Consider the following 23,218-nt stretch of genomic DNA (forward strand, 5'->3'; position numbering starts at 1 on the left):
AGACTGCAACCGAATATGAAGATTTTATAGTTTCCAAAAAAACTTATTGAAGTCATCAATCTCAGTGTGTCGCGTCTATTTCATATTTTATATAATTTAGCCTTTTTGCGAGATTGGCGGAATCTATCTTCTAGAATCATGGTATCATTTTGGTGGGTTTTTATCGTGATACTAATCAGCGCCATCAGTGGTTCCATGAAAGCTCATATTATGGTTTTGAAAGAAAACCGAATCGACAGTATCGAGGATATTCTGCGAAATCCTGATTTGATACCGATGATTAAAAAGGACACTGGATACCAACAATTTTTCGAGGTATTTTACATTTTACTTACACAGGGTGTTTCTGATAAGCGTGGCATAATTTACGGACGCCCCCTTCAATTTAATTAAGAATGCTAATTTCATTAAGGAGTCACCCCTAAAACACTCAAATCAGAACTCGAAAACATAGGCGGCAAAATGGAGAAGGGAAGTTACATTTTCGACTCAAAATTACCCAAAGAACATTGCCTATTAATTAATGGCAGGCTTATCAGAAACACCCTGTATAAGAGGGTATAGATTCTCTTACGTTTGATATCGACTCCATCGTGCTATACAAATAGAAGCGGAGAGTATCTTAGAAAATCTAACAATAGAAACGTAATTCTAAACAACGCTTTTTAGAATAAAATTTTTCTTTCACGAATCTCTATTACTTGACTAGGAATCTGAGAGAACCGATGTCAAATTGCTATGGCAACAAATTCAGAGAACGGGAGGATTGTGTACCGAAGAGGAGATTTTTGAGAATTCTATGAAATTAGCAATGTCTGAAAGAGTTTACATTGCCGGTTACGACGATATTTCCTACTACTTGGACGTCAATTGCAACCCAAGCCTAGAAAACTCGTTTTACATTGGTAACGAAGCCTTGTCTACAATGTCAGTCGGTATACCAGTCAGCTCAAAATTGGATAAAACATTTGTGCAGAAATTTAACAATCGGTATAAGTTGGTTGCCTTTAATTAAATCTAAGATTCTATTAAAGATTCTATTCTTATTTTTAGCATCGGGTCGTTTTTGGGCAATCTTTTGGTCACCGAATACTTTCGCAATATGGATAGACGATCATTCAAATGTTATTGGGCAGTACGCGAGAATGTCGGTTTTCAGTACACATTGGCTCAAGCGAATAATTTGTTTAGAGTTTACGGTCTTGGCATTTTCATCGCGACGTTCGTCGCCATTACCGAGCGTCTGCTGACGTATGATATTAAGCCGGGTTAACGACCAAAAGATTTACGAACAATAAAATCAGTACGTTAATATTAAATAAATACGGAAAAATCTTTCAGTTCTAAATTTGGTTTTGTAGTCAATTAATGAAATAAATAAAACAATATTGAATAAAATATCAACCACGTGGCTGTGTACATTGAGGAAAGGATAGAAATGTTTTGCGTAATCGTATCACGTGATTCTACAGCCTTGTCTAATTCTCCCTAATTGACAATTCAGGATAAATTAATTCCATTTCTCTAAGGTCCCGTTTCAATTCCCATGAATAGCCAAGGGTTAATAATGCCCCAAATGGTGACTGGGTTTAAGTAATCCGATTTCTACGGAATGATTAAATATGAAACGTAAGATAGCTTACCAATATCCAGAGCTAGAGTACGTCACTCGACAGTCAAACAATCGTCTGCAGTTATCGATGAACGGAAGATCCGTAAGGTGCCAAAAAGAAAAATAAAAACTCACTTCAATGTCTCATTTAAAAGAAATGATTATTTACGCCTACCAGCTTTTTTATCATAATAATAATTTAAAAAAACCTCTACGTTATTCGTTTCACTTACAGGTTTCAAAAATGAAATATTAAACTAGAAAAAAAAATTGAAATTTTTCATTTCCGCTCTATAGTTTGCTATAACATGAAATTACATGATTGTACGCTGAAAGTAGGTGTGACGTTACTGGTCTAAAGTCTTTCAGTTCTTGTTGATGTAAAGGCATCGGCTGCAAATTCTGCAATAGGGAGCTAACAACTGGCTAGGGGGAAGAGATAGTCTGACGTCACGCAGCCCCTCTCTGATTGGCATTTTTGCGCGTAGAATACTGTTTCCAACCGTTAAGGGGATGAAACTCCAGTAAGAGATAGAAGGGTGTGACGTTCCAGGGTCAGAACTGTTAGCTCCCTATTCGATTTGTGGAAAATCTATAATAATAATAAAAAAAAAATCTGAAAAATGAATGTAGAGAATCGAATTTTACACCTCAAATTTCACGAGCTGCATACGTATTCCGAAATATTGTCACTTGACCCTTGGAGAGCTTTGAACTTGTTGTTGTCGTCAACCATTCAAATTCCAAGAACTTGTAACACGTTTCAAGGGATTAATAAATGCGATTCAATATTCCTTGCCTAATGAAGACTCGCAAAAGCAAGCAGTTAAAAAGGGTTAATATTAATTAGAACCTAAAAATAATACTACTCTATTTTTAATCGACCACGTTTCTTAGTTTCAAAGGTAAAGGTAACACCGTACGCCTAAATGGCAGAATATTGTAGCTGCTCCACATCGAGCTAGCAAAATTACTCACCAGATCATAAGTTCGTAAGATATGGAACATCATATAAACTTATTAGTTACTCGTTGGTCCCTCTACATATATTTTTCGGGCGTGTTAAAGGTTATAGGAAACCTTTCAACGAGCTGTTAATGACGAAGGAAATCTGACCTTTGAGAACAAAAAGCCGCCGGTGCCGGAAAGTTGACGCCGCTAATTTGAGGGACCAGGAAATTTAAATGAAAAGTTGCACCTAAGGGACCCTCTTTTTTCCCCGCTATCCAGTTTGGCCGGGGAAGAGATACGTTATCGCGCGAGAACTCTTATTTTCAAAGTTAATTTTTCTCTTTTCATTACGAATTATGTTTGAAGAAGATGACAGTGTAAGACCTTAATTACCAAGTCGAGAGAAAAAAGTGACTCCCTTAGCGTAAAAAGCTTCGTCTTCGCAAATAATTGTCTTTCCGCTGACTCGTTTCGTTTGTTACGCAATGCACGTCCTGTTACCCTAGACCAGAAGTGAGATGAGACCATCTCACTTCTGCCTAGACGAATAAGCCTATTGTAAAAGGACATTCGAGAGCCTCGTGGGCCCAACTAGCCTTCCTTATGGTTTTCCTGGAATCCTGGCTGACGTCAAATAATTAGGTTTCTTTAATGGTATTACGTCACGTGGTGTATAGTGAAACTCCAATTTCTATTCAATATACAAAATCAATATTATTAAAGGAAAAGGTCGGGATACATAACATTATACGCCGTTAAACCAATGGCGGATGGCGAAGTAGTCCTCGTTTATAAGACTAATTTAATCCTAATTATTTTATGATAAGATATCATTTATTTATTTTTTTAATATTTAATTCCTATTATATTTAGAAAAAGGCCGTTCTTTTAAGGTATAACGTTACGTTACCCGAACCTTTCCTTTAAGTGTATTTCTGGAACTCTGCAGAGCATTATGTTGGAAATTAATTACAGGGTTTAAATTAGAACGTGTTTGTGTAGGCCTGTGTTGAATCCTTACACGTCCAACTTACCTCTCTAATTCCTGTGAAAAGTGAGATAAATATAGTATATACTTGTAGCGCCGCTGTTTAGTTACCTTGAAGGGTCTTTGGTACACAAACTTAGAGATACACTGAACCAGGGACAAAAAAAATGTCTTTTATAACAGTTTCCAGACATTATCAAACTTCCTTCGGAAAACGAAGAGAGGACAAACTAACTATACAATCACGATGAAGAATTGTCGTCGTAATGGTATTTTTGAGTAATCTATCTTTGCTGATGTTGTTTCTTTTAAAGTTTGGAGTTAACTATCATAAATCTCTCAAATTCAGGATGATAAAGTAAATTAAGGTCTTGTAGCGTTATATCAGCTTGAGACAATTACTTACACGCATTAACCTCGGCGGCAACAACGATATTTAAACAAGAAATTATCCACTTTGAAAGCGTAGTTTCATTAAAATTTAGAGCAATGTTACGGAAAGGGCTTTCGCGTACGCACCAGCCCGTTCATCTACATTATAAATTCAGTGTGCCGTTTAATAATCAAAATCCTTTTCCAGTTTACTTAATTTCAATTATCTTTAAAATATATCGCAAATTAAGTTCAGCAAACAGGACACGAAAGGACCATCTTCATTTCGCCTAAGCTATTTACTTAAAGGATAAAAGCGACGAAATTATTTTGGTTATCGTATTGATCTTAGGAGATTTATACAAAAAGGACGCCTTAGAACCTAGGGCCCTTTTAAAATACCATAAGTTTATAAAAGAGGTTCCATAAGCGTGACACTACCTGTGCTTCGTAATGCTAGAGCCTTACCGAGAGCTAGTTCGTGACAAGCTCACAGTAACCAGTGGCAAACTTATGGCCAACATATCGTATGAACTTGTGGTAACAGGCGAGCGTGTAAACAGCAGATGCCGAAGTCTTTCATTTATCTAGATAACTTATTACGCTTGAGGCTGCAAAAATTTCAAAAGGTTTTCGAGCAAAATGTTTCATAATTTTAAAGATAACTCAATTTCTGTTATAAACCAGCTTTTAAGAAATGCATTAAAAATAACCCCAACCAATGTCTTTTCGCCATTAAAGCTGTATTTCCGCGCAAGTCGATAGGATTGCGGGAGTTGTGGTAACGCGCCTCGGAAATTCACCTGCAAATGTTCATCAAGAAAAAAATGATATTTCACAATTTATCTTTTGGGGATGTTATTGAATTTTTCTTGTTTACCTAAAGAAACGTTTTCAATTTTGGGCAGAAAACGTTTCGTTATCTTTTTATTAAAGCGATAAATTATTTTGTTTACTTTGAGCGTTACCTACCAAAAACCTATTATTTTTGCAGCTTAATGCTTCATTCTCGGCGCTTTTCATAGGTTGCAGAGAGTAGGGCCATTTCCTCTTTTTTGGAATCATGAAAGAAAAAATTGATTTCATTTCACTCTAGAATGTTCATCTTTGTTAGCCTCAAATTTTGCGTTCAACATAAGAGAAGTTTCGGTAAGGTAACATTATATCTTAATGTGTAGAACCGTGATCCAAGTAATTATCCTAGAAATAAATAAATAAATACAATTTCGAAATTATTCTTTTCATTTTTGGCACCAAAAATAATACAGCCTTATTCGGTAATTTTGAATAATTTTTTTTATAAATATATAAGCGACTAATATCTATGTACACGCGAATATAATAAACGAAAAATTAATTTTCAAATGAGCCTAGTTCGAAAGAATTATTTCAATCAGTTCGAATTGTACAATTTGAACAGTTGAATAAAAATATGTTCTTTTCATATTTACAATTTATTTAAATTGGGACTAAAACTAAAGCGCATTTGCGTGTGCTTGTTTTAAGAAACGTTTTTAAAGAAATAAAAGATGGACAAAATTAGCTCATCTAGAAAAATGGCTTCTCAAGAGATATATAAAATAATACACTCAAAATTAAAAAGAGTCTTCATAATCATAATTATATTTTGTTACGATGAAATGGAAACTTAGTACGCGGCACAAGACATACGCAACATTACGAAATAATGTTAAAGAGAAAAACTATGACCCCGTTTAGAAGATTAAGCCAGCATAAGAACTCCTCAAGAAATAAAGAACCGAATTATTTTACACCCTTCAATTTAATTATATTTGATCTCGCTGAAACGTAAAATGATTAGAACCGCAAAAAAGAGCAAACTATAGCGGTCTTAGCACAAACCCAAGGGGCAAATCACTCGGGAGTAATCAGTGTACCTTTGACTGTACTAAAGTGATTATGTACGCGTAATCTTTAAAGCCCTATCCACGACAGGGCAGAGATTACGAGTAATCCCTGATTTAAAGGAATCCGAGTGTGATTAGCCCCTTCCCGAAATTTCGGACGTGACCTTTGAGCGCATCTGGCTCTCAATTTAACGAAAAAGGTAACGGGGCCTTTGCTTTCTAATCTCATTGGAGCTTTCTCGTTTGATGGGTTAACAAAATTTTCTAACAACTTCCCCGTGGAAACGAACAAACTCCAAAGGTTCAAAAGAAAACTTTAGGCGGGTTTCCTTCGCAATGGTACACGAACGCAGTCTGACTAGCTAGTCGTATTATTTACTAAGAACGATCTCCCTCGAGAATTGTTATAAAAGCTACGCGTATTTAACAAAAGGAAATTAGAAATAATCTTATTTTTGGCACTTTCATACGAATTGTCTTTTGTCTTTCGCCCAAAACGCTCCGATAGAAATTTGGACACCGGGTGTTGTTTTAAGGCAATTGCAAAAAGGAGAAGATTTAGCGTGAAAGCTTAACCTAGAAACAAACTTAACGGATGAAAACTAGCATTTAGGTATTTACGTTAATGCGTGGGTTGATTGAAATTGTGTCGCAAAAATCGCAACGTAGCTCACCAAAAACTACTAAAACTACACGTATTTAAAATTTCTTGGAAAAATAAAGTCTTTGTTGTAATATTCGCAATTCGCGAAGGAATAAAGATAATTTAAATTTTGTATTTTGTTGGAAACCCTGTGATTCCCTTAGGTACGAAGGATACTTTTCGTGATGAAATCCATCAAAAGAAAGTCCTTATTTATTTGTAAAGTCGTTTTACTACGTCTCGCAACTAGGAACTAGCTCCGGTTTTGTTGTTTAACCATTCTCGGACAACTGGCAGATAAGCCCGGAGCCATTTAATGTTGCCTTCCACAATTTCCAGAGCTTCTTTTCTGCTCGATTTCCCGGCGCCAGCGTCGGGATAATCCGCGAAGAACTGACGCATCTATTAACGAAGATGAATAATTAATATTTGTACCTGTCCCTCCATTTTGTTTGAAGTAAAAATCAATTACTAATAACTAATCTATAAATAATTTGGGTCATTTAGAGTTTAGATTTCCGGTATTCTCAAAGGAAAACACGAGATGCCAACTATATATATAATGGGTACCTTGATAAATATTTAACTAGAACATTAGAACCGAATCCTATTGAAATCGCAATAATGGAAAATAAAAACACGCGTGGGTCAACACTACCCTTCATTGAAAGATCGTTAAAAAGAAGTTGGAAATAAATTACATTCTGGGACCAAATATGTTTAGCCATGCAGTATCGATATTCTTTCAGATATTTATTATATTTTATATAGATAACTTTGAGACTGTAAAAACGTAACCGAGTGGTTAGATATAGAATGGTTTTAAAAGAAAATACACGAAGCCGCTTATATATAATGGAGCTATAGATTTTAAATCTCAACCACCCCTTATCAAGGAGGATGTATTAGAGGGGAGACCAGTCCGAGTACAGTGGCGCAAGAGCCGTTGGTAAACACGCGCGTCACGTTATCCTTGTTGGAAACGAGGGATATTCAAAGCTATAAACAAGGAGGAACGCGTGCGCGTGCGCCAGAATGTAAGCTCTCTTGACGTGAGGGGGAAGCAGTAACCACGTTAACCGGGGGGGACTACGTGCATTTTGTCTGACTCCGAACCTCCCCTCTTAATAAATCCTCCTTGCGCGTATCTAACTCTTTTTCCGGCGGCCTCTGATTCAATAGGCTATTGCGGTTCAAAAAAGAGATATCAAATTCATCTCCAATATCTCTATCGATCAAATTTTGAAACTATTGTTGAATTACCCGGAAATCGAAGAGATAAAAAAGGGAGTGGGGGAAAATCCTACCTCTTTAAGTTTCTCTTCCGTCTTGAAATGAGAGCAGATGGATAATACTGTGCCCCCCAAAGACCTGTCATTGATCGTGTACCTAAAATACATCAATGATAAATTATACTTTAATGCATCCTAAAAATGGAGACGTAAGTCTAAAGGTCCATCCATCAGTATAGTCAAACTGAATGATGACTCAAACTCAATATTGGTTTTGAAATTACTTTAAAGAATTTTTTGCTCAACTCTTATGATAGTTTATAAACAGGGTGTTTCTAATAAGTCTGCTATAAATTAAGGCCCTTAGGGCAATATGTCATAGAACATTTTTAACTCAAAATTGATTTCCCAACTTATCATAAACATGGTGCATATTTATTTTTATTTTGAAAATTTCGGACTTACTTATCTACTAAGTATTGCCACTCGTTTCGAACAAAATCCCAAGCCAGTTGCAGTCCTTTCGGATTACTTCCCACGCTCGTTATAAGCGTTAAAAAGTCTTGAGAGCGAACATTCTCTTTGCCGAGTTCGATATACCTGTTACGCGGAAGTGTATAAAACATTAATATACTTTCGCGATAAAATAACAATAAAATTTATATCTTACCGAGAAATTTGAGTTTCATTTTGAGTGTAGGCTAGTCCACTCATCAATTCTCTTTGAGTTTGAGCCGATGTTTCGTTCAAATAGATTTGCCATAGTGGTTCCCATAAAGAGTCATCGTGCCAAAGACCGTATCGGAACACCAGAGAACGTAGGGCAGATGGTATTCTATAGCGAACAAAGTGAATTTAAATTTATAATTGAAAAAATTTATGAGTTAGAAACTTACGGTGTTTTGTTGTCTATGAAATCTTTTAGTTTCTTCGACGCCGCTTCGAGACATTTCTCGTTGCCAGATTTGCAAGCTAAATCAGCAATGGCACTTCGTAAACGCCTGGAATTATGAAAAACAACATTAAATTGATCGAATAACATCAAAAGTTTGTAGTTTTAAGTATATTTAATATTAAGAATTTGTTTTAAGATAAACAATGGTGTTCTTACCTTTGAAGATAATCGTGACCCGGATCATCTTCCCAACCGAGTTTTTCATAAATGTTTTTGCTTAGGTTTTTCAAGTAATTCTAAGAAAAATTAAAAATATTTCAATTATTAAATATAATTAATAAATGAAGAATTTATATTCAGATGTTTTTTAAAGGGAAAGTCTAGGTAACATAACGTTATACCTTATAAGAACGGACTTTTACTAAATATAGAAGGAAAATTTTTAATTATTTTGTAATAAGAGATTGTTTTAATTTTCTTTTTTTAATATTTTTCTGTTATGTTACCTGACCTTTTCCTTTCATTTAGGAAAGAAAGAAAACAAAATGAATCTTTATTCTTTCAAGTTTCCGTTTGCAATTAAATATTTTTGAATAATTAATTTTAGTTTCGTTATTTTAAACCTGGCTTTCGAGAGAAATTTCTTTTCTTTTTTGTATAATTCCGTATAATTCATTAATATGACATAATTTAGGTCAAACAGAATCAGATTTACGCTCCTGAACTGAAATACTCTATTTTAGACCTTATCAGAGTAAATCGGGAAATTCACTTCGAGAGATAAGGCATCTGCGTGAAATAATGATGATTGTCTTATTTACCGTCATTTTATCATGGGTCTCCGTGTCCGAGTCGAGTAAATTACTGATGAAAGAAAGTCCTCTCTTGGCCGTCGTCCAAGGTACGAAATCCTCCTCCGTCTCGAGGTATTTGGACATCTCCAAAGCTACGGAATAATTCAGATGCCCCGCTCGGGCCAGCAGAAAAGCGTCCGAAAGCAAATTCGATCGGTCAATTCCAGATATCGCCTTTAAACGAAGGAGAAAATGAAACATTATCTTTAAGCAAATATATATTTGACAGCGAAGTGCAATGCTTCTGAAATATATTCGTACATTATTCTCTAATGAGACTTAAACCTATATATGACAGAATTAAATATTCAATGAAACGTTCTCTACGTACGTCTAATTTTAATTCATTTTGATTAGATTCCTAATTTAATTCATTAATTTGAATTTTATACTAGGCTTGTTAAGGGATTGGTAAACATACGAAATAATTATTTTATATTATTTAAATTTAAGTTGCGTAAATTTACACAAGTGTATTTCCAAAAATCGGCTCTTAAGTCTAGCGAATTAAAAGTGAAACTTAAAACACTTGGAATAGTTTTCTTATAAACTTATGTATGTCTGATAGAATAAATCTCAATGTGTAAACACTATCGGGGTTTAACATTGTCTTTTTGTTTTTTGTGAGAACTATTTTGGTTTCAATTTCAGGTAATGTATGAACTTACGGTGATAAAATGAGAATAAAATTGTGAACCATTATGAAGACAAATGGAGATAGTATACTTATATAAAAGTATGGGTCGAGCAACGTTTCGAATACGTAATAGTCGTTGACGAGACGAAAATCTTTCCCTTTATCGACCCGTCCTTTCCTTTCGGGGACCACGTTTTAACAACTAACGACCATACGGAGTAAAATGGTCCCTGCAGGACATTTATAACGCGAGCTGATGTATTCGGATAAACCATATATAGAAACCCATTTTCGTATGCCCTGGAGAAACCGCGCCTCTTCAAAACCAAAATATTCACGATATAACAATAGAATGTTTTTTTTATAGAAATTTTTTTCAATTCCATTTTTTTTCTAAAATAAATAAAATTCTTCACTATTTATAAATACTCCTTAGCTAAAATTTTATGAAGTTGCAAACGAGTCAAGATGAACGAGTTGGTATCAAAAATATATGTAAAAGTAGAGATGTGAGTCGGTAATTTACCAAATACCGTCGTAAATTACCGATTGATATCATACAATGGTAATTTACAATGGTAACTACCGTTGTAAATTAACAAACAGTTTCAAAATGTAAATTACCCACAGAACGGTAATAATAATTATTTTTTAATTTGAATCGATAATTTGCCAAGTAAATTACCCTTACTAGAAATTACGGTAATTTCACACCTCTATATTATAGGTACTGTAAGCGAAGTCAAACAACAAATCCCACACTTACCAGTCGATTTTGAGTTAGTTTTTGGGCCCACTTATTCCAAACAGATTCTTCGTAGTTGACCAAATAGTATCCGGACTGTCCGGCGTTTAATTTAACTAGAGAATCGCTGGTAGCTGAGGCGAGGTTTAATTGTTCCTCTTTATCTCCAAGCATGTGGGATGAAACTACTCCATCAACGGAAACTTCAATTGGCACCTTCCATATATAACTGAAAACAAAAACGTTGCGTCACTCAAACTGTTCGGGGATTGATAGTGAGTGGTCAGGCGTCAAAATAAGCTAAGCCAATCTTTCACGGTGTTCAGGTAACGTTAAAAGCTGAGAGAAATGAAATAGGTGGCCTACTTGTAAGGCGAAGTTGTAGCGTTGATAGCACTTTCAGGGTTGAGTAAGAATCGCTCCTGAGATAATTTAGCCGATTTAAGGTCAGGGTTGAAGTTGATGGATATGTAAGGATAACCCATTTGCTTCGTCCAAGTGTCCATCACTTCCTTGACCGTCTTTGTCTATTGGTAAAATAAAAATAACACGATAAATCGATACCAGACGAGAATTATGACGATGATGAAGTGATAAAATTATGTAAGTAATATCAACGTAGTCGGTATAGAGTAATTTCGGTTGAGAGGGGGAGTGAACTCTGTATCCCCTACGTTAGGGGCAACTTTGTACTAGAGAATACTATTTGACCCCGGAAGGGAAGGGGAGGGGGGATATCACTAAGGTAAGAGATAGAGGGTTATGACGTTGCCGTATATGGGAAAGAAATTACTCTATAAACGTAAGTTCATAAGATATGGTAATAGATATACAGGAAATCTGAGAGTGATTAGCCCCTCAAAAATCTCGCTGAACAATGTCAAGTAATCTGGGATTAAGTTGCCACTTCTGTGTTGGCTTTGAAGGCAAAAATCCGTGATTCTTTCGGGGCACCAATTTTAATATTTTATTTTTAACACTTGTCTTTTATTATCCGGGGACATTGCCGGCAGCCCTGAGTAATTTTAATCAATTTTTTATTTCAAATTCATTGGGACGTGCGATAATAGAAAAATCAATGACTCAAGGCGTTCATTCAAATTTTCCAATTAACTAAAAAGATCTACGAGAATTCGCTTGAATGAACTGACACAGCGGATTAAAAATTTCTCAAGGAATGCTTGTTGAAACGTAAGAAATCGAAATGTGTTAGGAACAATAGGGGACTTAATTTCCGTGGTTAAAATGGATGAATTTGAGATCTAACAGTTCAAAGACTTACGTTATCTTCCAGTTGTAAAGCTTCCCATAAATCGTCGGTTTTGGCATTCTGGTATTGATAAGACTTCAAATATTTCTGTCGAGGAAATAAGTAATTAGAACTTCCGAAAAGTACCGAAAGATCTCGATTAATTAAAACTTACAGAAATTCCGCTTCTAAATGTTTCATTTGTTAAGTAAGTCTCTAATTTTCGCAAAACAGAAGCACCCTGAGAAATTATAATAATATAAATTTTTACAAAATATATATTACTTAATGGGAAATATAAGAATTTTACCTTGCTGTAGGAAATAGAGTCGAAAATGGCTGAAATTTCATCGGGGTTGTTTACTTCTTGGACAATTGGGTGAGAACTTAAAGTCGCGTCGGGTTCAAGTACGTCGGCGGTCTCGCCAAGTAAGAACAGACCAATCTAATACATTCGAAAATTAAAAATATATTTCGGTATAAATTAATCGAGAGCTTTCGTTCTTACAGCATTCATGTCAGGTCTGATATTGTCGACACACTTGTACGCCATAAACGTGGCGAATCCTTCGTTTAACCATAAGTCATCCCACCACTTCATAGTTACCAAGTTTCCAAACCACTGCAAAATATAAAAGAAACAATTATTATTTATGAAAAATAATTTTGAAGCAATGACTTATTTACCATATGAGCTATTTCATGAGCGACAATCATTACGATACTAAATTCGGCTGAGGGTGAAGTAGTTTGTTTGTCGAATAGTAAGTAGGCTTCTCTGTACGTGATTAAACCCCAATTTTCCATAGCACCAGCTCTGAAATCCGGTATGGCAATCATGTCTGCGGAGAAAGTATATTTGTTTTTGTGATGATTAATATCTCGCAATTGCCACGGAAAGGAGTATTTTTCGAAACGTGTTTTCGGATACTTTTTCAGCCTATCTACTAATGAATTTTTATTAAGTTACAAACCCAATTTTGGTAGAGGATATTTAACGTTGAAGTATTCTTCAAAATATTCGAGAACATCAACACCAGCTTTCAAAGCAAAATCCGACTCGTTGACGCGATCAGGCGGGGCGAAAACTCGTACCTAAAAAACATAATTATAATTTTGTTTGATTGAAATTAAATATTTTAATTAAGACCCAATTGCTAATTGCGTGGCCTACCTCTGTTCCAGCTTTAGTAGTTGTATTGGTGAATTCGAAATCGCAGACAATTACCGCGACTAAGTAAGTTACCATCGGAACTGATTTTTCAAACTTTGTTTCAATCAAGCCATCGGTATTTGTGTTACTACTCTGTAATATTACGGCAATAAAAGGATTAGATAACTTCGATGGAATTTAATAATGATCAATACCTCAATTGGCATATTTGAAAGAGCTTTCATAGAATCTTTGTGCAACAAGGTAATTGTGAATTGAGATTTAACGCTGGGTTCATCGAAACAAGGGAAGGCTTCTCTGGCGTAAGTTGACTGGAATTGCGATGTTGCGAGATACTTCGTTTGGCCGGTGTTCCTATCAACGTAGCTACTTCGATAGAAACCGTACAGTTTGTTCAACAGCGAACCGGAAAATTCGTAGCTCAACGTGTAATTTCCAGGCTGTACCGGTTCCTTCAGTTCAACCACCCAATAATTATTTTTCTTGTATTCAAACGAAGCGGCAATATCCAATTCAATTCCTTCGGACTTAACCGATGACTTTGAAATTGTCAGTAGGTGAGAATGTACCAAGAAGTATTTCGTTTCTTCGGTGACTTTGACGAATATATCAACGGACCCTTTAAAAGTCCCTTCTTCAATTTCCGGGTGAAGTCGCACCGTGTAATCCACGGGTATCACCGACTCCGTCAAGCGAACATTGTGCCACGGTTTTTTGCTTTGCGTTTTCAACCAATCGTGTATTTTTCCTTCGTATTTTTCGAGCCACTTTATATTATTTTCGACATTTATTATTGCTTCCTTTCTGGCTCGTTCTCCGGCTCCGGCTTCGGGATACTTAGCGAAGAATTCGAGCATCTGTCATCAGGGAGACAAAACAAGGATCAATATTAACCCCCAAAAAGCTTTAATCACGGGTCATTAATCTTAATAGGTGAAAGTTGCAACTTGCCAGAAGAGAGGGGGAATTAAAATAAGAATACGGGTAAAAGGATTCAGCGACTGAAAAACGTTCTCAAAATGCAATATATATTGCGTAATAATTCATATATTTTTGAAGATTATTCTTAAACTAAATTGAGTGACCATGTGTTAAAGGCACGCGGCTGTTATTTATCGAATGCATAGCAGCGAAAAAGAAAAGATTCGCGATAGATTGCTACGCTTTTTTACGAAAAAAAAAAAGAATCAAAAGCTCAACAGGAACAAATATCGGTCAATCAATCTTTTCGCACTCGAGTCGCCGGCCGCATCAAGGGCTTTGTGAAATATTTAAGAACAAAGAAAGCTTACTTCTTGAAGCCTTAGGGGTGTCGTGAAATGATTGCAGATGGTTTTTACGGCGTTACCAAGATAACGGTCGCTAATGGTGAATCTGATGGAAGAAAAACGAAGAGAATTCCATAAAAATTTATGTTGCTTTTTATGGTCAATCCGAATGAATTTTGTATTGGACTTTTATGAAACCATAAGTTTATGATCCATAAGTATGACCCTATCTATATTTCGTAATGCTAGAGACTTACTGACAAGCGAGAATTGACTACACGCGGTTTTTGCAATCCATCTTACTACAGCGCCTCACCAGGAATCTATGACCTACTTCACTTCGTGACAAGCTCCAGTTTGTAACCAGTGACAAACTTATGGAACATATGTACTTATGACGAATCCGACGCGAAATAATGCAAGCATATTTTGTTTGGACGTACAAATATGTCAAATATTCGTTCTTTTTCCGTGTTATGTCGTATCATTATTTCTTTGGTCATAAGTTATTCATATAATTCCTACCTACCCTACATTCTCTCCGATGTAATGGGAAAAAGGAAAACTCTTTTTAACTAGATATATATTTATCTTGTTTAACGTACTAGACCAAACTTAAAAACTTATTACTTTCCCAAAAAGAAAAATATAATAATAATTTTTAGTGACATGGGTGACTCTATTAACGAGGTGAAGTTTTTGACGTTTGCTGGGCAAGTAATTAGCGAAGTTCTCTGTTCAGATTTATATGAAAATTTTGGAAAGGGGAATGCTGACACAATTTGTAAAAATACGTCCTAACAAATAAATGCTGAAAAGATAGGCTATTTTATGGTTCACCAAATTAAGAATAAAATGCACTGCAAAACCGAGTGTAGTCAATTCTCACGTCGAATTAAAAGCCTGCACTGCAAAAATCAGAATTTATTCGCAATTTAAGCTTTAAACTTTTCCATTTCCTATAAACAGGAGCAAATATTCCGGAAATTAGTTTAAAGAATTAGCTTTCAGACTAAAAATATTCTTTCGAAATCAATAATTTAACGATACGCGCCAGTTAAATTAAAAATAATTAAATTGCGAATAATAGTTTTAACGATTATCTAATTTTGCCTCAAGGTAGGCTTAAATTATTTACTAAATATAGAGCGACGAGTAAATTAGAGTGCTTTTGAACGAAGAAAACGAAATTTCGGCAAAATTTAACACGAAATTTCCATTATAATTGAAGATTACATGGCTGAAGAACTAAATGGAAAAATCGATGAATTCAATCTAGCCCGAAGCTTATCTTGGTCTTTAAACTTTTGACGCTAAAGATTGGAGGGTCCGAAAATTATTTGAAGCGAGTCACGTTAAATGTTCCGGGATCTTTTATCTCTAGTTTGAAAATATCCCTAACCCTAAAACTTAATGTTTAACTTCGCATGGACAAATTAACTGAAGTTTCAAAGGGGACAAAGCCACCTCATCTTCAATGACAATACATCGTAATCCAACAAATCATCCTGACTTATTTCTTCCAAGACCTTATACCCTCTCTTGTAAAAATCAATATCTCCCAACTCCCGTTCACATTAAAATCATCGTCTCGGACACTTACCTATCGACTAGGCTTGACCAGTTGTCCCTGATATAGTGCCAGACTATGGGTAAACCTACTGGGTTTCCAGCGACGTAACCAAGTACCGTGAAATAATCCTGACTTCGGATAACGTCAGAGTTTTCAGCTTCTTTAAGCAACCTGGAAATAAAAGAAAGACAAACTTTAATAAATTACAATGAATTATGCATCGAGCTCAAATGATTTATATGAATTTTCAATATAGGTGAAATAGTTTGAAGTTATACCAGAAGAGGATAATAGAAGAAGGATGACACTCTCTATCCTCTTAATACTTTAGTTATGTAACATGATTCTTCCCTGGCTCACCCTTTTTCTTGGCTCTCCCGCTCATCAAACTATATTATAAGGGAACTATTTATGTGATCTGGTTTAGTAACCTTGCTCCAAATGTTAAGGGAAGTTGGGAAGAATCATGTACTTACTATTACCCCGCTTTGTGGTGGTACACTTCTCTCGAAGAGAAAAGTATAATATACTTCTGGTTATACGAATTTAAATTAGTAATTTTAAAATGACAGCCGATATTGTAATAAATGTTTTAGAGAAAAGAAAAATTTAATTCAAACCACTCTGTTAGACAGTAACGTAAAATGAATGGAGTGGTTTAATTAAGACTTGCCAAAATGCTTTTACTAATTGATGTTTTATAAGGGTTTAAATATTACATACCTGCTAAGTAACGTTGATTCTTTAGTAGATGCCAAGCCGAACAAGAGATTTCTTTGTTCTTGACTAGAACTTTCGTTTCGATAGCGATCCCACATATGCTCCCACATTTCTTGGTCACCTATCTCTTGCATTCCATATTCAAAAACCAAAAGTTTCAAATCGGGAGATATCCTAAACGAAATTAAATTAATTTTTAATTACTTTCGAACCTCGTTCTGCAATTCTAATCGACTATAAAGTAAAAGTATATTGTTAAAAAGCAACAGCTTTGGCAGTCAAAAATATAGATTCTCAGTGTCTCTCTTTTAGAGAAAGTTGCCCAATTAAATATTAATATTTTCCTTTCAATAATAATTAATAGAAAGACAGATTTCTCAGTAAAATAAGAAACTTCCTTGAATGAAGTTTCAAGAAATTATGGGATATTTAAACAAAAAAGCCATTAGTCGTGTCTGGTCTTCGAGTTTTGATCTTTTAAAGTTAAAATGAGGATATTATTCAAAGCAATTCCACGAAATTTTATGTCGATTTTGACCGCCTTCATCCTACCACTCAAAAAGTAAAATAACTTCATTTTCAAGAATTAGAACCGATATTACCCGAGTAACGAGAAAAATTCAGTAAAACGAAGAACAAACGCGTTTCACCAACGAAAATCGATGAAAAGGAACCTAATAAAACAATTGGTCGAACGAACTCAAAATAAACAAAAGTAAATTAGCCCCGAGATAACCCTTAAATGGAATAGATGTCCAACATCATCTTTTCAACCTCAAAGCAGCATTCTTCCCTTTATGTTTGACCATAAGCGGATAATCCTCTTTAAGTGTCCGTCATTAGGTCTTTCGTGAAACGTCTCGCCGGCAATAGAGGAAGGTTTTTATCAGTGTCATACTAATGCTTTCACGGCGGTAATGTCTCGTATAATTTAATATCAGGTTGGGGTGAGACGGATTATGGGCAGCGAGGGGGCAGACTAGTCCTCTACTGATCCAAATGAAGACGTATAAACTTAATATAGATTATCAACTTATGGGTTGACTCAAAAAGACCAAGAAAGCAAAAAGCGCGTTAAAGTTGGAAACCGAGAAATGTCTATAATCTAATAAATGGCCTGAGTCGAAGATTACGAGAAAACATTGGTCTTACGTTTCTCCTTCTTTCCATCGACGCAATTGCTTGGCAGCTTCGGCTAAGCACTCTCCATTTCCACTTCCACAGGCCAAATCCACTATCGTTTCCCGCATTCGCCTTTTGGGAAATCGAGAAAACTTATAGAGAAACTCAAAAAATAAGAAAACTTTTCGACCTAGTTGTGATATTCTTTAACTCGCTTATTATTCCAAGCGGAACCTTCGGTATCTAGACGTTATTATTGAAATAAGGAAAAAACGAAAAATGTTAATTCGAACCTTTGCAAGTGATCCTTTATTTCACCCCATCCCAATTTGCGAACCGAATCCGACGTCAAGATTTCCAAATACGCCTAGAAATAATTAATATTCAATGAGAGGTTAATACTTGATAGAGTTTTGCCTAACCTAGACACTCTATATCCAAATCCTAGAGTTAAATCAATAAAGACAGAAAGGCAACGATACTCTTTCTAATTTTTTTCATAAATATTATAGAAACTAATTATAAATCATCCGAATGACTTTCATCTTTGCTAATTACAAATTGAAACTTTAACGAATTTCTCTCTCCTTTGATCATTCTATTCGCAACGCTTCGTTCTCTCAATTTACTATTTATAAAGCAAAGTCAAGAACTTAAAACAAGTACTTCATTATCGTCGTTTCCGAAAATATTTTTCGTAATTAATTAGAAGCGACAATTTAATTTACTTAGTATAAATAAAATAATGCTGCCGCTAAGGCCTTAAGTAAAAGAGCTTTTCAACGTTGCCTTTAAAATTCAAAATTACAATAGAAAACCATAATTGTAATAGCTTAGAAAAATGTTTCGCATTACCTTCAGTTCTCCGTCAACTTCTTCGTTTTGTTCGAGAACTCTGACGATGTATGCCAAAGATTTACGAGCGGTTTCCCAAGGCACAAAATGATCCTCTTGAGTCAAGTACTTAGTCAGATCCAGAGCTACGGTGTAATTGAGATGGCCGGCTCGAGCCAAAAAGAAAGCGTCACTTATCAAATTGGCGCGATCAGAAGCCGAAAGTTGCTATTTCCCAGAAAAATCGAAACCATTTTGGATTTTTCCATTAGTGAAATGAAAAATATAATAAATGGAAAGCTTCTTTTCTCTAAAACCATTTTGGGACTTACTTTGGGACTCGTGTTTAGAACATTGATCATTTCTTGAAAATTGTCTCCGTAATTAACTATGTAGTAACTCGTCAGATCAGCGTTGAATTTTGTCCAGTCTGATTTAGGGACCGATATCTCTTTTTCATCTCCTTTAGACAAACAAACAAAATAAACATCTTGAACGTGGAATTCTAATTTATAGCAATGCACGAAGTAAGACAGTGCAAAAGGTTTTCCTTAATGGATATTTGCGAAACAGTTACGCTAAGGAATTTGTGGAATTTTTAATTACGAGAGAAATTAGCTGTCCTTAACGCTAAACAAATAAGTTTCTTTCATTCTAGATTGGTAATAATTTAAGGTTGGAAATAATTTACAAAGTTGCGTTCGTTTAGGTCGTATATTAAAATCGATCTACGCTAACTAGTTTCATCTACCGTTAGTTAATTAACTAACGGTAGATGGCAAAACGATTTAAATGTGGAACTGTAAGTATAACTTACCACTAGCGTCCATCCACTCTATTTCGGTTTTGCTCGGATCAGCGGCGGTCTTGTATGAAAGAGGAATATGCCATTTGTAACTAGAAAAACAACATTGAACCCAACATTGACTTCAAGTTTCAATCCTACATTCTTGAAAATTAAAACTTAATTTCATTAATTTTAAACTGACCCGTAAGCCGAGGAATCGTCTTTCTTCGATGATTCGTTATCGATTAGGAAACGATTTTGAGTCAATTTAAATTTGATTTTATTAGGATCGTCAGATGGAAGCTTGGTGATTGTAACGTAAGGATAACCCATTTGTCGCGTCCAAGTGTCCATTATGGCACTTATATTCAAATTCTAAAATTCCAATAGAAAAATTTGTTAAAAGCTTGTTTAGGCCTAGAAAGTTTTAAAAATCTCATTATCATCCGAGGGTAGCTATCAATATGCCTGCATGCAGATTTAATGACGGTGATAAAATTTAAAACATTTTCTTTCTTTTTCCCCACGCAGCTAACACCGGCTCATTAATCATCCAATTAGGAGCTACAGCTTTTACAAAATTACCGAATGGAAAGTGACACGCACCCTTTTACTTCAGGGGCAGATTTCTCAGGAATACCCTGTACAGTCATTAAACCCATTCCAAATTTACCTGTTTTCCAGCTGAAATCGCGGCTTCCGAGAGGTACCGCCAGAGATCGGCTGTTACAGCGTTGTCGTACGCAAAATTCGATAAATAGTTCTTTAAATGGAAAAGCAAATTTCAATTAATGTATGATTAAAAATGGATCTCGTCTCAACGTACCGAAACTCCTTCTCGGAAGATGTCCGGACCAAGGAAGAACTCGAGCATTCGCAGTACTGAAGCGCCCTAATTCCATAAAAAAAATGTTACTAAAAATGTACTTTATCGGTTCAAATTACGAAGGAATTACCTTGTTATATGAGATGGCATCAAAAAGAGCGGTGATTTCGTCGGGATGGTTAACTGTTTGAACGATTGGATGAGACGTTGTAGCCGCGTCAGGCAAAAGCACGGCGTACATATCCTCGGTGAAGAATTGAGCTTGCTGTAATTAAAAATATTTCTTCGCTATTAATCTAATTTAAACAACTTTCAATTAAGCGAGTATAGAATGGAAAAGCCACACGTGTCGCAAAGATTGTACCATCCAAACAACGTTCCTACGCGTAACAGATCTCTTGAGATACACGGGGACGTTTATCTTAGCAAATTAATTAATATAAATGTTTTCACATCCCCGCTGCTCTTTTCAATTTATTAAAATTCGAATAGATCCACGGGGATCCAAAACTCCTTGTTTAAAATCATTGAATGTACGTAATTAAGGGGAAAACACAGACTTGTTTTCTAATCTAGTTTCTAAAGTTAATCCGATAGTTTGGCTCATTAAACGTAATTTATTAGGAAAGGAAATATATTTGCAAACATGATTTAAGTCTACTTAAACATATAGTATTGAATTTAAAGGCCTTTATTTGTAATAGAGTAGATAACTTTCGAAATAGTGTATAGTTTTAACTTACCACATCCCACGTTGGTTGAACATGGCCCATGCTCTTATATTCCATGTAACTCGCAAAACCCTCGTTTAACCATAAATCGTCCCACCATTTCATGGTGACCAAATTGCCGAACCACTATTATGAAAAATAAATAATTAAAAACTAACACGTTCAATTAAATTTATACAATGAAGGAACTTACCATGTGTGCAATTTCGTGGCCAATCACGGCTGTTATTCTAAATTGGTTGTAAGGTGAATTTTCCGTTTCATTGTAGATCATCAAAGTTTCTCGATACGTTATAATACCCCAGTTTTCCATAGCACCGGCTTGGAAGTCGGGAATAGCTAACATATCTTAAGAACCATTTTTTTACTTCAATTAATTTTTTTATCTTAGACTAAGTTTAATATTAAGTTTTAACGTACCTAATTTTGGCAAAGGATAAGGAATTCCAAAATAATCTTCGAAATATTCCAATGTCTTAACAGCGGTTGAAAGAGCGTAGGCCAATTTGTTGACCTCGTCCGGCCTAGAATGGACACGAACCTGAAATTTATGGAAGACATTAATTTTTAACGATTTAAAAAAAAATGAATTGCATTTCATTATCCATGAATATTTAACAGGATCTCGTATTAACTGTGTAGCTTGAATCGATATCGCTTCAATATTCTTACATAAATTTTCGATAAAAGGTTGAGTAACTTTTTATCTTCAATATTATTTACGACCTTTTATCACGAAACTTTTATTAGAGTAGAGAATCAATATAGCGCAATTTGGACATAAACCAAGAGCAAGAATGGTATGGTCAGTGGACACAAAAATCAATATTAAAATACGGCTTACCTTCGTTCCATTCTTGGTTTCAGCTTCGAGGGATTTAAAGTCGGATATGGTCACGCAAACCAAGTAAGTGACCATGCTAACGGATTCCTCGAAGCTGGTTTTCACCAGATCGCCTTCAGGCTGCACACTCTGAAATAGGGTAAATTTACTAAAACTCTTTCGAACCGCGTTACGAACTGAGTTAACTTACCGAAGCCGGCATGTTGGATAAAGCAGTGTACCCCTTTGGATGAACCAAATGAACCGTGAAATTTGACTTGAATTTTGGTTCGTCAAAACATGGGAAGGCTTTGCGAGCGTGAGTTGATTGAAATTGAGATGTCACTAGGTTTCTGTAGTGATATTTGTACAAAAATTATACTAACTCTTCACGATCATTCAACGCAAAAACATAAACTACATTATCTTGATATTAAAAAACTTGAAAGGATATTTTAATAAGCAATAGCCTTTTTCTTTCTTATTAAGAAATTTTCGACGATATCATGACGATATGCCTATATACAAGAGTTTTTCCAACCCTTTGGGCTTTTAGCTAATGCGTAGGCAGATCTTTGTATAAGATACTTTTTGAAACATCAGAAGGATAAATGTATCAACGAAGGAATTTCCAGGAAAAGTCTTAAAATCTTTTTTTCAGGCATTAAACTACCATTAAGGCTTTTTTGAAGCGGGATATGCACAAAGTCGATAATTGAGATAGCTACGAAGGTTTGAAGACTCACCGTGTTTTGCCCTTTTTATCAGTGTAGGAACTCTTGTACAATCCGACTAAACTTAAATTGAGGAATCCTTCGAACTCGAAGCTCAGATCAACGAGTGAATCTTTGGCAACTTGTCTCTGAGTTTCCATAACCCAAAATTCGTTGGTCTTGTGGGCGAATGAGGCGGCCAATTTGGCTGGTTCGTCATCGGGGTAAATATGAACTGAACTCGCTGTTATTTTCAAATTAGGGTCGGCGTGCACCACAAAATGTTGAGTCTCTTCGGTGACGTTAACTCTGATCTTAACGTTGCCTTTAAAGGTATCTCCGTCTATTTCCGGTTTCAATGTCAAATCGTAAGTCAATGGAATGACCGAGTCCGTCAAACGGAAGTCACTCCAGGGTAACGAGTTCTTGTCCAAATAGTCCGAAACTTTGTCCCGATGCGTTCCTAACCAATTAATGTTATTGTGAATGTTTTCTATCGCTTGCAATCGGGCGCGTTGACCAGCACCAGCGTCAGGATACTTTTCGAAGAATTCTAGCGTCTGTAACGAAGAAAGGTATTGTAGTTAACTGATAGCCAGTG

General features: G+C 35.5%; 2 protein-coding genes across 3 annotated transcripts in view; one reads left to right on the forward strand and one right to left on the reverse strand.

Moving 5' to 3' along the window:
* Window positions 1–76: 76 nt before the first annotated feature.
* Window positions 77–1,404, forward strand: LOC149588909 (uncharacterized). Its single transcript, XM_089862019.1, has 3 exons — window positions 77–315; window positions 710–990; window positions 1,054–1,404. Exons 1-3 carry the CDS (start codon window positions 139–141, stop codon window positions 1,271–1,273), a joined length of 678 nt encoding a protein of 225 aa, XP_089718145.1. The 5' UTR covers window positions 77–138; the 3' UTR covers window positions 1,274–1,404.
* Window positions 1,405–5,142: 3,738 nt separating this feature from the next.
* The window catches only part of LOC149588910 (uncharacterized), a 40,887-nt gene continuing 22,811 nt past the window's right edge, over window positions 5,143–23,218 (reverse strand). For both annotated transcript variants that reach the window (XM_089862024.1, XM_089862025.1), the window contains 35 exons: window positions 22,651–23,177; window positions 22,116–22,257; window positions 21,926–22,054; window positions 21,502–21,622; window positions 21,275–21,429; window positions 21,094–21,207; window positions 20,481–20,615; window positions 20,351–20,416; window positions 20,198–20,287; window positions 19,727–19,899; window positions 19,555–19,634; window positions 19,070–19,200; window positions 18,759–18,965; window positions 18,197–18,270; window positions 17,934–18,035; window positions 16,785–16,955; window positions 16,092–16,232; window positions 14,513–14,594; window positions 13,415–14,077; window positions 13,221–13,352; window positions 13,021–13,141; window positions 12,734–12,888; window positions 12,555–12,668; window positions 12,357–12,491; window positions 12,222–12,287; window positions 12,080–12,154; window positions 11,164–11,324; window positions 10,819–11,026; window positions 9,383–9,589; window positions 8,778–8,857; window positions 8,563–8,667; window positions 8,337–8,501; window positions 8,132–8,266; window positions 7,742–7,823; window positions 5,143–6,836 (listed from right to left, as the gene is read on the reverse strand). In XM_089862024.1, the coding sequence (XP_089718150.1) occupies window positions 6,681–6,836; window positions 7,742–7,823; window positions 8,132–8,266; window positions 8,337–8,501; window positions 8,563–8,667; window positions 8,778–8,857; window positions 9,383–9,589; window positions 10,819–11,026; window positions 11,164–11,324; window positions 12,080–12,154; window positions 12,222–12,287; window positions 12,357–12,491; window positions 12,555–12,668; window positions 12,734–12,888; window positions 13,021–13,141; window positions 13,221–13,352; window positions 13,415–14,077; window positions 14,513–14,594; window positions 16,092–16,232; window positions 16,785–16,955; window positions 17,934–18,035; window positions 18,197–18,270; window positions 18,759–18,965; window positions 19,070–19,200; window positions 19,555–19,634; window positions 19,727–19,899; window positions 20,198–20,287; window positions 20,351–20,416; window positions 20,481–20,615; window positions 21,094–21,207; window positions 21,275–21,429; window positions 21,502–21,622; window positions 21,926–22,054; window positions 22,116–22,257; window positions 22,651–23,177 (5,400 nt within the window). In that variant the 3' untranslated portion in view covers window positions 5,143–6,680. The remainder of the gene's footprint in view (window positions 6,837–7,741; window positions 7,824–8,131; window positions 8,267–8,336; window positions 8,502–8,562; window positions 8,668–8,777; window positions 8,858–9,382; window positions 9,590–10,818; window positions 11,027–11,163; window positions 11,325–12,079; window positions 12,155–12,221; window positions 12,288–12,356; window positions 12,492–12,554; window positions 12,669–12,733; window positions 12,889–13,020; window positions 13,142–13,220; window positions 13,353–13,414; window positions 14,078–14,512; window positions 14,595–16,091; window positions 16,233–16,784; window positions 16,956–17,933; window positions 18,036–18,196; window positions 18,271–18,758; window positions 18,966–19,069; window positions 19,201–19,554; window positions 19,635–19,726; window positions 19,900–20,197; window positions 20,288–20,350; window positions 20,417–20,480; window positions 20,616–21,093; window positions 21,208–21,274; window positions 21,430–21,501; window positions 21,623–21,925; window positions 22,055–22,115; window positions 22,258–22,650; window positions 23,178–23,218) is intronic.

This window comes from Phalangium opilio, unplaced genomic scaffold (genome assembly GCF_054372755.1).
Source record: "Phalangium opilio isolate 3A_F unplaced genomic scaffold, DU_Popi_V2 ptg000528l_1, whole genome shotgun sequence".
NCBI classification, from domain to species: domain Eukaryota; kingdom Metazoa; phylum Arthropoda; class Arachnida; order Opiliones; family Phalangiidae; genus Phalangium; species Phalangium opilio.

Bases quoted from the DNA above. Each gene is read 5' to 3' on its own strand.
- LOC149588909 (XM_089862019.1), top strand. From the start codon at position 139: ATGGTATCATTTTGGTGGGTTTTTATCGTGATACTAATCAGCGCCATC. The intron at 316-709 runs GTATTTTACATT...TTACTTGACTAG, and splicing joins GATACCAACAATTTTTCGAG to GAATCTGAGAGAACCGATGT. The intron at 991-1,053 runs GTATAAGTTGGT...TCTTATTTTTAG, and splicing joins GTGCAGAAATTTAACAATCG to CATCGGGTCGTTTTTGGGCA.